Source organism: Aythya marila (genome assembly GCF_965140915.1).
Source record: "Aythya marila genome assembly, contig: HAP1_HAP1_SCAFFOLD_48, whole genome shotgun sequence".
Lineage (NCBI taxonomy): Eukaryota > Metazoa > Chordata > Aves > Anseriformes > Anatidae > Aythya > Aythya marila.
In genome coordinates, this window is record NW_028136873.1 from 1 (window position 1) to 14,447 (window position 14,447).

General features: G+C 51.2%; 1 protein-coding gene across 1 annotated transcript; it reads left to right on the forward strand.

Moving 5' to 3' along the window:
- Positions 1 to 3,637: 3,637 nt before the first annotated feature.
- On the forward strand, positions 3,638 to 13,325 carry LOC309891391 (synaptophysin-like protein 1; the record flags this gene model as incomplete). Its single annotated transcript, XM_082785762.1, has 4 exons — positions 3,638 to 3,756; positions 4,939 to 5,149; positions 8,543 to 8,719; positions 10,197 to 13,325. Coding segments are annotated over 4 exons (849 nt in total), but the record flags the coding sequence as incomplete, so codon positions are not given.
- Between the last annotated feature and the right edge of the window lie 1,122 nt (positions 13,326 to 14,447).

The following is a 14,447-nucleotide window of genomic DNA, read 5'->3' on the forward strand; positions in this document are numbered from 1 at the left end:
GGGACACTGGGAAGGACTGGGAGGCACTGGGAGGGACTGGGAGCCTTCCTGGGGGGGACTGGGAGGGGACTGGGAAGCACTGGGAGGGACTGGGAGTCTTCCGGGGAGGGTTGGGGGGGAAGGGGAGGGGCTGGAGGGCACTGGGAGAGGACTGGGAGGGACTGGGTGGGGATTGGGAGGCACTGGGAGGGACTGGGAGCCTTCCTGGGGGGACTGGGAGGGGACTGGGAGGCACTGGGAGTCTTCCGGGGAGGGTTGGGGGGGAATGGGAGGGACAGGGGGGCACTGGGAGAGGACTGGGAGGGAGTGGGAGGGGACTGGGAGCGACTGGGAAGGGACTGGGGGGCACTGGGAGGGACTGGGAGCCTTCCGGGGGGGACTGGGAGGGGACTGGGATGGGACTGGGAGGCACTGGGAGCGACTGGGGGGGGACTGGGAGGGACTGGGAGCCTTCCTGGAGGGGACTGGGAGGCACTGGGGGGGGGAATGGGAGGGACTGGGAGGCACTGAGAGAGGACTGGGAGTGAGTGGGAGGGGACTGGGGGGCACTGGGAAGGACTGGGGGGCACTGGGAGGCACTGGAATGGGGCTGGGATGAACTGGGGGGAACTGGGAGGGACTGGGAGCGTTCCTGGGGGGTAATGGGAAGGGACTGGGAGGGGACTGGGAGGAGACTAGGGGGCACTGGGAGATGACTGGGAGCGGTGGGGGTGTACTGGGAGGGGACTGTGGGCACTGGGAGGGGACTGGGAGCAACTGGGAGCCTTCCTGGCGGGTGCTGGGGAGGCCTGAGAGTGACTGGGAGGGATTGGGAGTGCTGCTGGGGGGCACTGGGAGGGACTGGGAAGCTACTGGAAGGGTACTGGGAGCATGGGGAGGGACGAGGAGGGGCTGGGAGGGGTCACTGGGAGGGACTGGGGGTCACTGGGGGTGACTGGGGAACACTGGGAGGGACTGGGAGCGTTCCTGAGGGGTGCTGGGAGGCGACTGGAAGGAACTGGGAACAACTGGGATGGACTGGGGGAGACAGGGATCCTTTCTAGGGGTTACTGGGAGCACTGGGAGGTGACTAGGGGAGGCTGGGAGTGCTGGGAAGGACTGGGAGCACTGGGAGAGGCAACTTGGGGGGGTACTGGGAGTGCTGGGGGGGGCAACCTGGTTACTGGGAGGGAACTGGGGGTTACTGGGAGAAGCCGCAAGCAGTGTGGGAGGTTACTGGGAGGAAATTGGGGTTACTGGGAGGGGACTCGGGGTTACTGGGAGTGGCTGGCAACACTGAAGGAGGTTACGGGGGGGTTACTGGGAGTGCTAGGAGGGGACTGGGAGCACTGGGGGGCTTACTGGGAGGCTGCTGGGAAGCGTTTGGTGGTTACTGGGAGGGGCTGGGAGTGTTATGGGGTTTACTGGGGGGCACTGGGAGCAGATGGAGGGGTGTTGGGAACAGACTGGGAACACTGGGAGCAGACTGGGAGCACTGGGAGGGGGTTACTGGGAGTACTGGGGTGGAGCTGGGAGGAGGCCGGTGGGCTTTCAGGGGGGTGTGGGGGTTACTGGGGCAGACTGGGAAGGACTGGGAGCACTGGGGAGGGGAGCAGGACAGGGCTGGGAGGAGACAGGGGCCTTACTGGGAGTAGGATGGGGCCTTACTGGGAGAGTATGGGAGGGACTGGGATTTTACTGGGAAGGACTGGGAACACTTTGGGAGGGCCTGGAAAAGCTGGGCAGGTTACTGGTTCATACTGGGACGGATTGGAGAGTTACTGGGAAGGACTGGGAGCACACTGGGAGGGACTGGCAGAGGTCGGGGGGTGTTACTGGGAGGGACTGGGGGATACTGGGGAGCAGCACGACCCCAGTAGGAGCCGGGTCATTAGCGTTAATTAACGGTAGCGGTCGTAATTAGGAGCCACCTACTACTTGGTTACTATTAGGAGCAACCTACTACTTAGTTACTACCAGGACCAATTTGTAATTTGAAATTAGGAGCAATCTACTGATAGATTACTACTAGGAGCAATCTAGTTACTACTAGGAGTAATCTAGTTACTACTATCTACAATCTACTATATATTTATTACCGGGAGCAAAGTAGTATTTAATTACTATTAGAAATAATCTTAATTATTTACTATTAGATCCAATTTTTTATTACTGGGTGCAATTTACTGTTTGGTTACTACTACAATCAATTTAGTTATTATTAGGAGTAATTAACAGTTACTATCAGGAACAAAGTAGTATCTAATTAGTACTAGGAGTGATCTACTACTTATTTACTATTAGGACTAATTTGTTACTCATTTGTTACTAGCTGCATTCTACTATTTACTTACTATCTAGAACAACCTAGTTACTATCAGGATCAACCTACTATTTAATTACTATTAGGAGCAAGGTAGCATGTAATTACTATCAGGAGTAATCTACTATCTGATTACTATTAGGACCAATTTGTTTTTAGGCACAATCTACTATCTGATTACTATTAGGACCAATCTAGTTACTATTAGGAGCAATCTACTATTTGGTTAGTATTAGGAACAATTTAATAATTGATTATTGTTAGGACCAATTGAGTTACTATTAGGGGTAACCTACTATTCAGTTGGTATTAGACACAATTTACTATTTGGTTACTATTGGGAACAACCTAATTACTATTAGGAGTAATTTGCTATTCAGTTAGTATTAGAAACAATTTACTATTTGATTATTGTTATGAACAACCTAATTACTATTAGGAGCAATCTACTATTTAATTAATATTAGGAATAATTTATTACTACTTGGTTACTATTAACGTTACTAGTTGTAGTTAGTTATCGATTTTTATCTACAACCATTAGTCCAGACTACTAATTATGGTTGCTTTTTATTAGTGAGCTATTTTTGTGATTAATTTTGGGAAATTGCTGTAGATAATTGGTAACGTGGGCTGTAGTAATGAGTCCCTGTTAATTAGCTAATTAGATAATTGGTGGTAATTTGGGGTGAATTCTGCTGGTAATGGGGTTGTAGCTCTGAGTGATGTGGTCTTTTTGCCAAAATCTGCAGAATTGTGGTGGGATGGGGCTTGTAATGCCCCAAAATGAAGGATTTCCCCCCAAAAACAAAGGATTTTCCCCAAAACAAAGGATTTTCCCCCAAAATGAAAAAAAAATCACGGAGGATAAGTGAAAATTAGTAATGAAAGATGAGAGAAAAAATGTTTTATTTTGGTTATTGTGGGGTTTTGAGTAAATAATTTTTTTTTGTTATGAGTTTTAATTTTTGAAGGTCAAAAATTGGGGAAAAAAGGGAAATTGGATTCAAATGATTTTTGGTTAAAAAACAAAAGAATCAGATTTTAATAATATAAAATAGGATTTAGTTAAGGTAAATTTAAGGTAAAAACGTTGTTAAAATAGATATTTTTAGGCATCTGGAAAAGCAAACTTGAAATTTGAATTTTATCCTAATTTAGTAAATTTAATGGAAAATGGTTTCGTGCCTTAACGTCACAATTCTTCCCAAAATTTTCTCATTTGTCTTTTTCGCCACAATATTTCCATTTTTTTTTGCTTATTTTTTACCTAACCGCTTCTTTTTGTCCCTTTTTTTGTGCGCGAAACCCCTTTTTCCCCCTTTTTTCCCCCAGTTTTTCTCCATCTTCGCCTTCGCCACCTGCGGGGGGTACAGCGGGAGGGTCTCCTACTTGGTGAGCTGCAACGGAAATCCCAACATCACCGTCACCGTGCCCTTCGGTTACCCGTTTCGGTGAGTTTTTACCCCAAATCCCCGCTCGGGGGATTTGGGGCATTTTGGGCTGGATTCGGGGGATTTTGGTAGCTGTGGGAGGTGGGAAAGGATGAAAAGGTTCCCTAAAATACGGGAGACCACCGGGCGTTGGGTGGGAGACCCCCGCTTGGCCAACTGGTGCCCGTAGGCCGGGGTTGATGGGAAATGGAGATTTGGGGAGGTTTGGGGGACGTTGGAGTTCAAGAAAATTTAAAAAAATCCAAGAAAATCTCCTTAAATTTGGGTGTGGAAGAGGAGAGGAGGAGTTGGGTTGAAGACCCGTAGGGTTGGCCAACTACTACTTGTAGGATGTGACTGATGGGAAATGGAGATCTGGGGAGGTTTGGGGGCTCTTGGGGTCCAAAAAATTCCAAAAAAATCTTAAATTTGGGTGTGGAAGAGGAGAGAAGGAGTAGTTGAGTTGGAGACCCGTAGGGTTGGCCAACTACTACGTGTAGGACATGGTTGATGGGAAATGGGGGTCTGGGGAGGTTTGGGGGCTCTTGGGGTCTAAAAAATTCCAAAAAAATCTTAAATTTGGGTGTGGAAGAGGAGAGGAGGAGTAGTTGGGTTGGAGATGTGTAGGGTTGGCCAACTACTACTTGTAGGATGTGACTGATGGGAAATGGAGATCTGGGGAGGTTTGGGGGCTCTTGGGGTCCAAAAAATTCAAAAAAAATCTTAAATTTTGGTGTGGAAGAGGAGAGGAGGAGGAGTTGAGTTGGAGTTGTGTAGGGTTGGCCAACTACTACGTGTAGGATGTGACTGATGGGAAATGGAGATCTGGGAAGGTTTGGGGGCTCTTGGGGTCCAAGAAATTCCAAAAAAATCTTAAATTTGGGTGTGGAAGAGTAGAGAAGGAGTAGTTGAGTTGGAGACCCGTAGGGTTGGCCAACTACTACTTGTAGGACATGGTTGATGGGAAATGGTGGTCTGGAGGGGTTTGGGGGCTCTTGGGGTCTAAGAAATTCCAAAAAAATCTTAAATTTGGGTGTGGAAGAGTAGAGAAGGAGTAGTTGAGTTGGAGACCCGTAGGGTTGGCCAACTACTACTTGTAGGACACGGTTGAGGGAAAATAACCCCCGTGAAGGATTTTTGGGGTGGTTACGGGGTGGGGACAGGTGAGGACGCCCCCCTCACCCCCCCCACCCTACCCCCCAGGTTGAACCAGGCCGTCTTCACGCCGCCCACGGCCGAGCTGTGCAACAAGACGGGGCCGGGGGAGGTGCACCTGGTGGGCGACTTCTCCTCCTCGGCCCAGTTCTTCGTCACCGTCGCCGTCTTCGCCTTCCTCTACAGCATGGCCGCCCTCGCCGTCTACCTGGGCTACTTGCACCTCTACCGGGGGGCGGGCGGGAAGCTGCCCATGGCGGTGAGTCCGGCCGTCTGGCCGTCCTTCTGGCGGGGGTGGGGGGGTTTACGGGGCGGACTACAACTCCCATGGTGCGTTGGGGTGTGTTTGGGAGGACTACAACTCCCATGAGGCATTGTGTTGAGTTTGGGTGGACTACAACTCCCATGATGCGTTGTGGTGTGTTTGGGTGGACTACAACTCCCACAATGCGTTGTGTGTTTGGGTGGACTACAACTCCCAGGATGCATTGTGTTGAGTCTGGGAGGACTACAACTCCCACGATGCATTGTGGTGTGTTTGGGCGGACTACAACTCCCATGGTGCATTGTGGTGCGTTTGGGAGAACTACAACTCCCACAATGCATTGTGTCGTATTTGGGCGGACTACAACTCCCACAGTGCATTGTGTTGAGTTTGGGTGGACTACAACTCCCATGATGCATTGTGGTGTGTTTGGGTGGACTACAACTCCCAGGATGCGTTGTGGTGTGTTTGGGAGGACTACAACTCCCAGGATGCATTGCATTGAGTTTGGAAGGACTACATCTCCCAGGATGCGTTGTATCATGTTTGGGAAGACTACAGCTCCCACAATGCATTGCGTTGAGTTTGGGAGGACTACAACTCCCACAGTGCGTTGTGGTCTGTTTGGGTGGACTACAACTCCCAGGATGCATTGTGTTGAGTTTGGGAGGATTACAACTCCCACAATGCACTGTGTCATGGGGATTGAGGTGCTTGTTGGCCTTCTGGCAATATGGCTGCCGTTCATGGAGGTCCCATGATGCACCAGGGCGTTGTGGGGTTGCGGCCTGCCTCGTGGGGCAGCACTATAGGGGCAACACCCCCGGAACTACAACTCCCATGATGCATTGTGTCATGTTTGGGAAGACTACATCTCCCACAATGCATTGCGTTGAGTTTGGGAGGACTACAACTCCCACAAAGCACTGTGTCATGGAGATCAGGGGGCCCTGTTGGCCTTCTGGCAATATGGCTGCCATTCGTAGAGATCCCATGATGCACCAGGGCATTGTGGGGTTGTGGCCTACCCTGTGGGGCAGCCCTATAGGGGTAACACCCACAGGACTACAACTCCCATGATGCATTGTGGTGCGTTTGGGTGGACTACAACTCCCAGGATGCATTGTGGTGTGTTTGGGTGGACTACAACTCCCACAATGCATTGTGTCATGTTTGGTGAACTACAACTCCCATGATGCATTGCTTTGAGTTTGGGAGGACTACAGCTCCCAGGATGCATTGTGTCATGTTTGGGAGGACTACAACTCCCACAATGCATTGTGTTGAGTTTGGGGGACTACAACTCCCAGGATGCATTGTGTCATGGAGATTGGGGGGCTTATTGGCCTTGTGGCAATATGGCCGCCATTCGTAGAGGTCCCATGATGCACCAGGGCGTTGTGGGGTTGCGGCCTACCCTGTGGGGCGGCCCTATAGGGGTAACACCCCCAGAACTACAACTCCCACAATGCCTTGTGTTGAGTCTGGGTGGACTACAACTCCCACAATGCATTGCTCAACACCCCAAGATGCCTCCCATAATCCTTTGCACCTTGGGGGCTGGGCTTCCCAACCCGCTGTCCCCATTGGCCGCCCCCTGAGGCATCATGGGAGTTGCAGTCTGGGCTTCTGCCCTGAGGCATCATGGGAGTTGTAGTCCTGGGGGTATCGGGGTGGGGATTTGGGGCACGGGGGGCGTTTTTTGGGGTCTGTAACCCCCCCCTCTGAATTTCTCTCCCGCTGCTGCCGCGGACAGGGCGCGGGGTAAGTTCCTCCCCCCCGCTGCGGGGTCTCGGTCCTCAAATACCCCGATTTTACCCCAAAAGTCGCACGGGGGAGGGAAGGGGGCAAGATTTGGGGTCCACCTGGATCGGTGGGATTTGGGGTTCTCCAAAGAGAATTTAGGATTCTCTGTAGGATTTGAGGTTCTCCAGGAGTTTTGGGTTCTCCAAGGGTTTGGGGTCCACCTGGCTCTGTGGGTTTTGGGGTTTTCCAGTGGGATTTTGGGTTTTCCAAAGAGAATTCAGGATTCTCCATAGGATTTTGGGTTCTCCAGTGGGATTTTGGGTTCTCCAGTGGGATTTGGGGTTTCCAGTGGGATTTTGGATTCTCCAGTGGGATTTGGGGTTCTCCAGTGGGATTTTGGCTTCTCCAGTTGAGTTTGGGGTTTCTCCAGAGGGATTTTGGGTTTTCCAGTGGGATTTTGAGTTTTCCAATGGGATTTGGGGTTCTCCAATGCAATTTTGGGTTCTCCAAAGAGAATTTAGGATTCTCCAAAGAGAATTTAGGATTCTCCATAGGATTTAGGGTTCTCCAAGCGTTTGGGGTCCACCTGGATCTGTGGGATTTGAGGTTTCTCCAGTGGGATTTTAGATTCTCCAGTGGGATTTTGGGTTTTCCAGTGGGATTTTGGCTTCTCCAGTGGAATTTGGGGTTTCTCCAGTGGGATTTTGGGTTTTCCAATGGGATTTTGAGTTTTCCAATGGGATTTGGGGTTCTCCAATGGAATTTGGGGTTCTCCAAAGAGAACTTGGGATTCTCCATAGGATTTGGGGTTCTCCAGTGGGATTTGGGGTTCTCCAAGGAGAACTTGAGGTTCTCCAAGTGTTTGGGGTCAACCTGGATCTGTGGGATTTTGGGTTTCTCCAGTGGGATTTGGGTTCTCCAGTGGGATTTGGGGTTCTCCAAAGAGAACTTAGGCTTCTCCATAGGATTTGAGGTTCTCCAGTGGGGTTTGGGGTTCTCCAAGGTGAAGTTGGGGTTCTCCAAGGGTTTTGGGGTTCTCCAGTGGGATTTTGGGTTCTCCATTGGATTTGGGGTCGCCTCAGGCTTTTGGGGGTCCACCTGGATCTGTGGGATTTGGGGTTCTCCAGTGGGATTTGGGGTTCTCCAAGGAGATCTTGGGGTTCTCCAGTGGGATTTGAGGTTCTCCAAGTGTTTGGGGTCCACCTGGATCTGTGGGATTTGGGGATTTCCAGTGGGATTTTGGGTTTTCCAGTGGGATTTTGGGTTCTCCAAAGAGAACTTGGGATTCTCCATAGGATTTGGGGTTTGTCCAGTGGGATTTGGGATTCTCCAGTGGGATTTGGGGTTCTCCAAAGAGAATTTAGGATTTTCCATAGGATTTGAGGTTCTCCAGTGGGATTTGGGGTTCTCCAACGGATTTGGGGTCCCTTCAAGCTTTCGGGGTCCGCCTGGATTGTGAAATTTGGGGTTCTCCAGTGGGATTTTGGGTTCTCCAACGGGATTTTGAGTTTTCCAACGGGATTTTGCTTTCTCCAGCGCAATTTTGAGTTCCCAAAAGAAACTTTCGGATTCTCCAGGCGCTTTAGGATCGCTCCCCATATTTTTGGGGTCCCCTCACCCCCTTTTTTTGGCCCCCCCCAGGACTTCGTGGCCACCGTGGCCTTCTCGTTCCTGTGGCTGGTGAGCAGCTCGGCCTGGGCCAAGGCCCTGGCGGACGTCAAGGTCTCCACGGGGGCCCCCCTGCCCCACTGCAGCCCCCCCGGGGTCGCCTGCTACCGGGGGGGGGTCAGCCCCATGGGCAGCCTCAACGTCTCCGTGGTGGGTGGAAACGGGGCGAAAAAGGGGGGATTTGGGCAAATCTGGGGGGTGAGGGGGGGGAAAATGGAGGGAAAATGGGGGGATTTGGGGAAATCGGGGGGTGAAAAGGGGGGATTTGGGGAAATTGGGGGGTGTGGGAGGGGAAATACGGGGGATTTGGGGAAATCTGGGGGTGAAAAGGGGGGGATTGGGGGGGAAAAGGGGGGATTTGGGGAAATTGGGGGGTGAAAAGGGGGGAATTGGGGAAATTGGGGGTGTGAAAAGGGGGAAATTGGGAGGAAAAAGGGGGGATTTGGGGAAATCGGGGGGGTGAAAAGGGGGAAATTGGGGGGTGAAAAGGGGGGATTTGGGGAAATTGGGGGGTGAAAATGGGGAAATTGGGGGGAAAAAGGGGGGATTTGGGCAAATCGGGGGGTGAAAAGGGGGGGAAATTGGGGAAATTGGGGGGTGTGGGGGGGGAAATATGGGGGATTTGGGGAAATTGGGGGGTGAAAAGGGGGAAATTGGGGAAATTGGGGGGTGGGGGGGGAAATATGGGGGATTTGGGCAAATCGGGGGGTGAAAAGCAGGAAATTGGGGGGAAAAAAGGGGGGATTTGGGGAAATTGGGGGATGTGGGGGGGGAAATGGGGAATTTGGGGAAATTGGGGGGTGAAAAGGGGGAAATTGGGGGGTGAAAATGGGGGATTTGGGGAAATTGGGAAGGGTGGGGGGTAAAAATGGGAGATTTGGGGAAATTGGGATGTGGGGGGGGGTAAAAATGGGGAAATTGGGGAAACGGAGGCACGGGGGGGTAAAAATGGGGGATTTGGGGAAATTGGGATGGGGAGGTAAAAATGGAGAAATTGGGGAAATTAGGGTGCATGGGGGGGTAAAAATGGGAGATTTGGGGAAATTGGGGGATGAAATTGGGGGATTTGGGGAAACTGAGGCATGGGGGGGGAATGGGGGATTTGGGGAAATTGGGGAAGGGTGCGGGGTAAAAATGGGGGATTTGGGGAAATTGGGATGTGGGGGGGCGTAAAAATGGGGAAATTGGGGAAACTGAGGCACGGGGGGTAAAAATGGGGGATTTGGGGAAACTGAGGCACGGGGGGATAAAAATGGGGAAATTGGGGAAACTGAGGCACAGGGGGGTAAAAATGGGGGATTTGGGGAAATTGGGGTACGGGGGGGGGTAAAAATGGGGAAATTGGGGAAATTTTGGCACGGGGGGGGCAGAAAATGGAGATTTAGGGGAAACTGAGGCACGGGGGGGTAAAAATGGGGGATTTGGGGAAACTGAGGCACGGGGGGGAAAGAAAATCGAGGATTTGGGGAGATTTTGGTTGATTTGGGGGGCAAATTGGGGCCAGGATGAGAAGGGGGGGGGGCAGGAACTGTGTGTTTTATGTGGAAATTGAGGCCGGGGGGGCTGATTTTTTTAAAATTTTTAATTTTTTTTTTTTAATTTTTCTTTAAAAAAACCTTTTTTTTAGGTTTTTGGCTTCCTCAATCTGGTGCTCTGGGCCGGCAGCTCCTGGTTCGTCTACAAGGAGACCGACCTCCACCGCCCCCCCAGACCCCCCCCAACGCCCCCCCCGCCATCTAAAACCCCCAAAACCCCCCCAAAATTCCTCTCCCAGCACCCCCCTCCCCAAAAAAATTTCCCCATCGCTTTCCTCTGGGGGGTGACACCCGATTTTTTTTTGCCCCCCCCCCCCCCCCCCCTTTTCCCCCTTTCGGTCTTCGTATTTTTAATTTTGGCGTTTTTTTGGGGTGGGGGGGTCGCTAAATTTTGGTTATTTTGTTTAGTGTTTGTTTTGGGTGAGATTCGCTGAATTTGGGATTTTTTTTTTTGATTTTTTTTTTTGGGTGGGAATCGCTAAATTCGGGGTTAGTATATTTTTTTGGTGTTTTTTTTTTTGGGTGGGGGGGTCGCTAAATTTCGGTTATTTTATATAGTATTAGTTTTGGTTGAGATTCGCTAAATTTGGGATTTTTTTTTTTGATTTTTTTTTTGGGGTGGGAATCGCTAAATTTGGGGTTAGTATATTTTTTTTAATGTTATTTTTTTGGGGGGGGGCGCTCAATTTAGGTTATTTTATTTAGTGTTTGTTTTGGGTGAGATTCACTAAATTTGGGATTTTTTTTGGTATTTTTTCTGTGTTTGTTTTTGGGTGGGAATCGCTAAATTTGGGGCTAGTATATTTTTAGTGTTATTTTTGGGTGGGGGGCACTCAATTTGGGTTATTTTGGTTTTAGTGTTAGTTTTGGTTGGGGGTCACTAAATTTGGGATTTTTTTTTGGTATTTTTTTGGGTGGGGATCGCTAAATTTGGGTTTAGTATATACATTTTTTAGTGTTATTTTTGGGTGGGGGCCACTTAATTTTGGAATTCTTTTTGTATTTTTGGGTGAGGAGTCACTAAATTTGGGTTTAGGATGTATTTTTTTTAGTGTTATTTTTGGGTGGGGGTCACTAAATTTGAGGTAAGCATTTTTTTTGTATTTTTGGGTGAGGAGTCACTAAATTTGGGATTATTATATATTTTTTTTAGTATTATTTTTGGGTGGGGGCCGCTAAATTTGGGATTATTATATTTTTTTAGTAGTATTTTTGGGTGGGGGTCGCTAAATTTGAGATTATTTTTCTTTTTTTGGTGTTTTTGGTTGGAAGTCGCTAAATTTGAGGTTCGTTTTTCTTTTTAATGTTATTTTTGGGTGGGGGTCACTAAATTTGGGTTATTTTTATTTTAGTGTTATTTTTGGGTGGGGGTCGCTTAATTTGGGTTTAGTATAATTTTTTTAGCGTTGTTTTTGGCTGGGGATCACTGAATTTGGGATTTTTTTTGTATTTTTGGTTGGGATTCGATAAATTTGGCATTTTTATTAATATATATTTTTGGGTGAAGGTTGCTAAATTTGAGGTTAGTATTATTTTTATACATTTTTGGGTGGGGGTTGCTAAATTTGGGATTGTTATATATATTTTTAGTGCTATTTTTGGGTGCGGGTCGTCAAATTGGGGATTAGCCAATTTTTTCAGCACCGTTTTTGGGTGAAGATCACTAAATTTGGGATTTTTATTTTTTTTTTTGTATTTTCGGGTGGGGGGCGCTAAATTTGAGGTTAGCATATATATTTTTTTAGCGCTATTTTTGGGTGTGGGGTCGCCAAATTGGGGATTAGCCGATTTTTTCAGCGCTGTTTTTGGGTGGGGGGGGCGTCGCTTTTTGGGCTTGCCGGGTTGGTTTTTTTTTGTCGTTTTTTCCTTTTTTAAGCTAATTTTATCGCCGTCGGGAGGCGCTGGTGAGGAGGGGGGGCCCCAGCACGTCCCCCCCCCCGGGGAACGCGGCGCCCACCCCTTGGCACGGGCACGGTTGGGCGGCGTTGGCGCGGCGCCGGGCGGTTGGCGCATTATTCCTCCTTTTTTTTTTTGGTGTATTTTGGGGGGATTTTGGTCAATTTGGGGCTTGGCCATCGGTTGGCCAATGGCTTTTGGCTCGTCGTCTTCTTGTAGGTCTTGGTTGGCCATCGGATTGGCCGGCGTTGGCCAACGGTTGGCCAACGGCGTTGGGCTCGTTGTCTTCTCGCGCGCGTCTTGGTTGGCCATCAACGGTTGGTCAACGGGGGAGGGCTGCGATTGGGTATCCGAAAGGGGGTTGGGCCGGGGCTGGGCTGCGATTGGTCAACTCGGTCAAGAGTTGGGTTGGGTTGGACCAAGAAGGCCACCAGTTGGGTTGGGTTGGGTTGGGTTTGGGTTGACCTTCGGTGGTCGCTCGGGGCGGATTTGGGGTCGGGCCCTTCCAGTTGGCCACGGGTGGAGGTGGGCTCTGATTGGCCGAGAGTTGAGTTGAGTTGGTCAACAGCAAGGTCTTGGCTCCATCCAAACGAGGCTCCTGATTGGTTCGGGGGTTGGAGCGGGCCAGGATTGGCCCGAGCGGATTTTGGGTTGCAAATCGCTAATTGGCCGAATTTGGTTCAAATTGACAAAAACCGGTTTGGACCGTTGAAGGTCGGCGCGAGGCAGATCCGGAGGGGACCAATGGGAGGCCAGATGGCATGGGGCCGACCTCTTCCGATTGGCCCGGTCCAAAGGCTGATTGCTCATTGGTTGGTTGCTCGCTTCAGTCAAAGCTGATTGGCTGTTGGGTCGATTTGGCATTGGTTGGGCTCCTCCAATCACGGGTGAGTGTCCTGGCCTCTTCCTTCTCCCATTGGCTCCTCCCCGATCTGGATCGACCGCTGATTGGCGCCACGGTTGGCTTTGCGCCTTCCCGATTGGCCGAGACGCAACGCGACCGCCGCCGATTGGCCGAGCGCGGCACCACACCCACCTCGCCCTTCACCGATTGGCTTCTTCCTAACCCCGCTTACCCATTGGTGGGTGAGTTGACCGAGCCCCGCTGCTGATTGGCCCACGCTTGGACACGCCTCTTCCACTTGAGTCCTACTCAACGCGTCTTGCCCGCCGGTGGCCATCTTACTCCGCGCCCAACTCTCTCCCTACTCCTTCCTCTCAGGGCTCCACCCCCGGGGGGGGGGCGGGGACACCTCCAGCGCCCCCCACCCGTGTCCCCAACTCCTCCCACCCTCGGGGACCTGACGGGGGGGGGGGGACACAAACACTACAGCCCCCACCCCGTTGCTTCTTCCTACTCCTGGTTGTTGGGACGGAGTAACGGTGACCTCGTGGCCCCATGGGCTTCGTTCCCCTCCCCCCCCCCGGTTATCTGCTGTTACGGGAACGTGTCCCCCCCCCCCCCCGCCCCCAACCCCACCCCCCCACTTTTTCTCCGGGGGGGGGGGGGTCGTTGTCCCCTCCCCCCCCCCCAAACTTTTTCTGCAACTGCCTCAATAAAGAGATTATAGTAGAACACCGAGTAGCTACGTCTAGGGGGTCCCCAACCCCCCCCGGGGGGGCCTTTTTGGGGCGGTTGGGGGCGTTTTGGGGGGTTTTGGGGAGGGTGGGGCTGCAGAGAGGGACTCGAGGCTGGTTTTGCTCCGAATTTATTGTCCCTACCCCCAAAAATGTGTGTCCCGTCCGTGTCCTCGGTCGTAGTCCGCGGGTCCCCAGTCGGGTTGTGTGGTCGTCGGGGTTTGTGTGTCCGTACGGGTGCTCGGTGGTGGCCCTACTCCTGGTAGGTGGTGGCCAAGTTCCGTGTCTTGGTGGCCAAGTTCCGTGTCTTGGTGGCCCTACTCATAGTTAGTAATGGCCAAGTTCCACGTCTTGGTGTTGTTCCTACTTGTGGTGGCCAAGTTCTGTGTCTTGGTGGTCCTACTCATGGTTAGTAATGGCCAAGATCTGTGTCTTGGTGGCCCTACTCATGGTTAGTAATGGCCAAGTTCCACGTCTTGGTGTTCCTACTTGTGGTGGTCAAGTTCCACATCTTGGTGTTCCTACTCATGGTTGGTGGTGGCCAAGTTCTGTGTCCTGGTGGCCCTACTCATGGTAGGTGGTGGTCAAGTTGCAAGTCTTGGTGTTCCTACTTGTAGTGTCCCAAGTTCCATGTCTTGGTGGCCCTACTCGTGGTAGGTGGTGGTCAAGTTCCACGTCTTGGTGGCCTTACTTGTAGTGTCCCAAGTTTCGTGTCTTGGTGGCCCTACTCATGGTTGGGGGTGGCCAAATTCCATGTCTTGGTGTTCCTACTCATGGTTGGTGGTGGTCAAGTTCCACGTCTTGGTGTTCCTACTTGTGGTGTCCAAGTTTCGTGTCTTGGTGGCCCTACTCATGGTTGGTGGTCACCA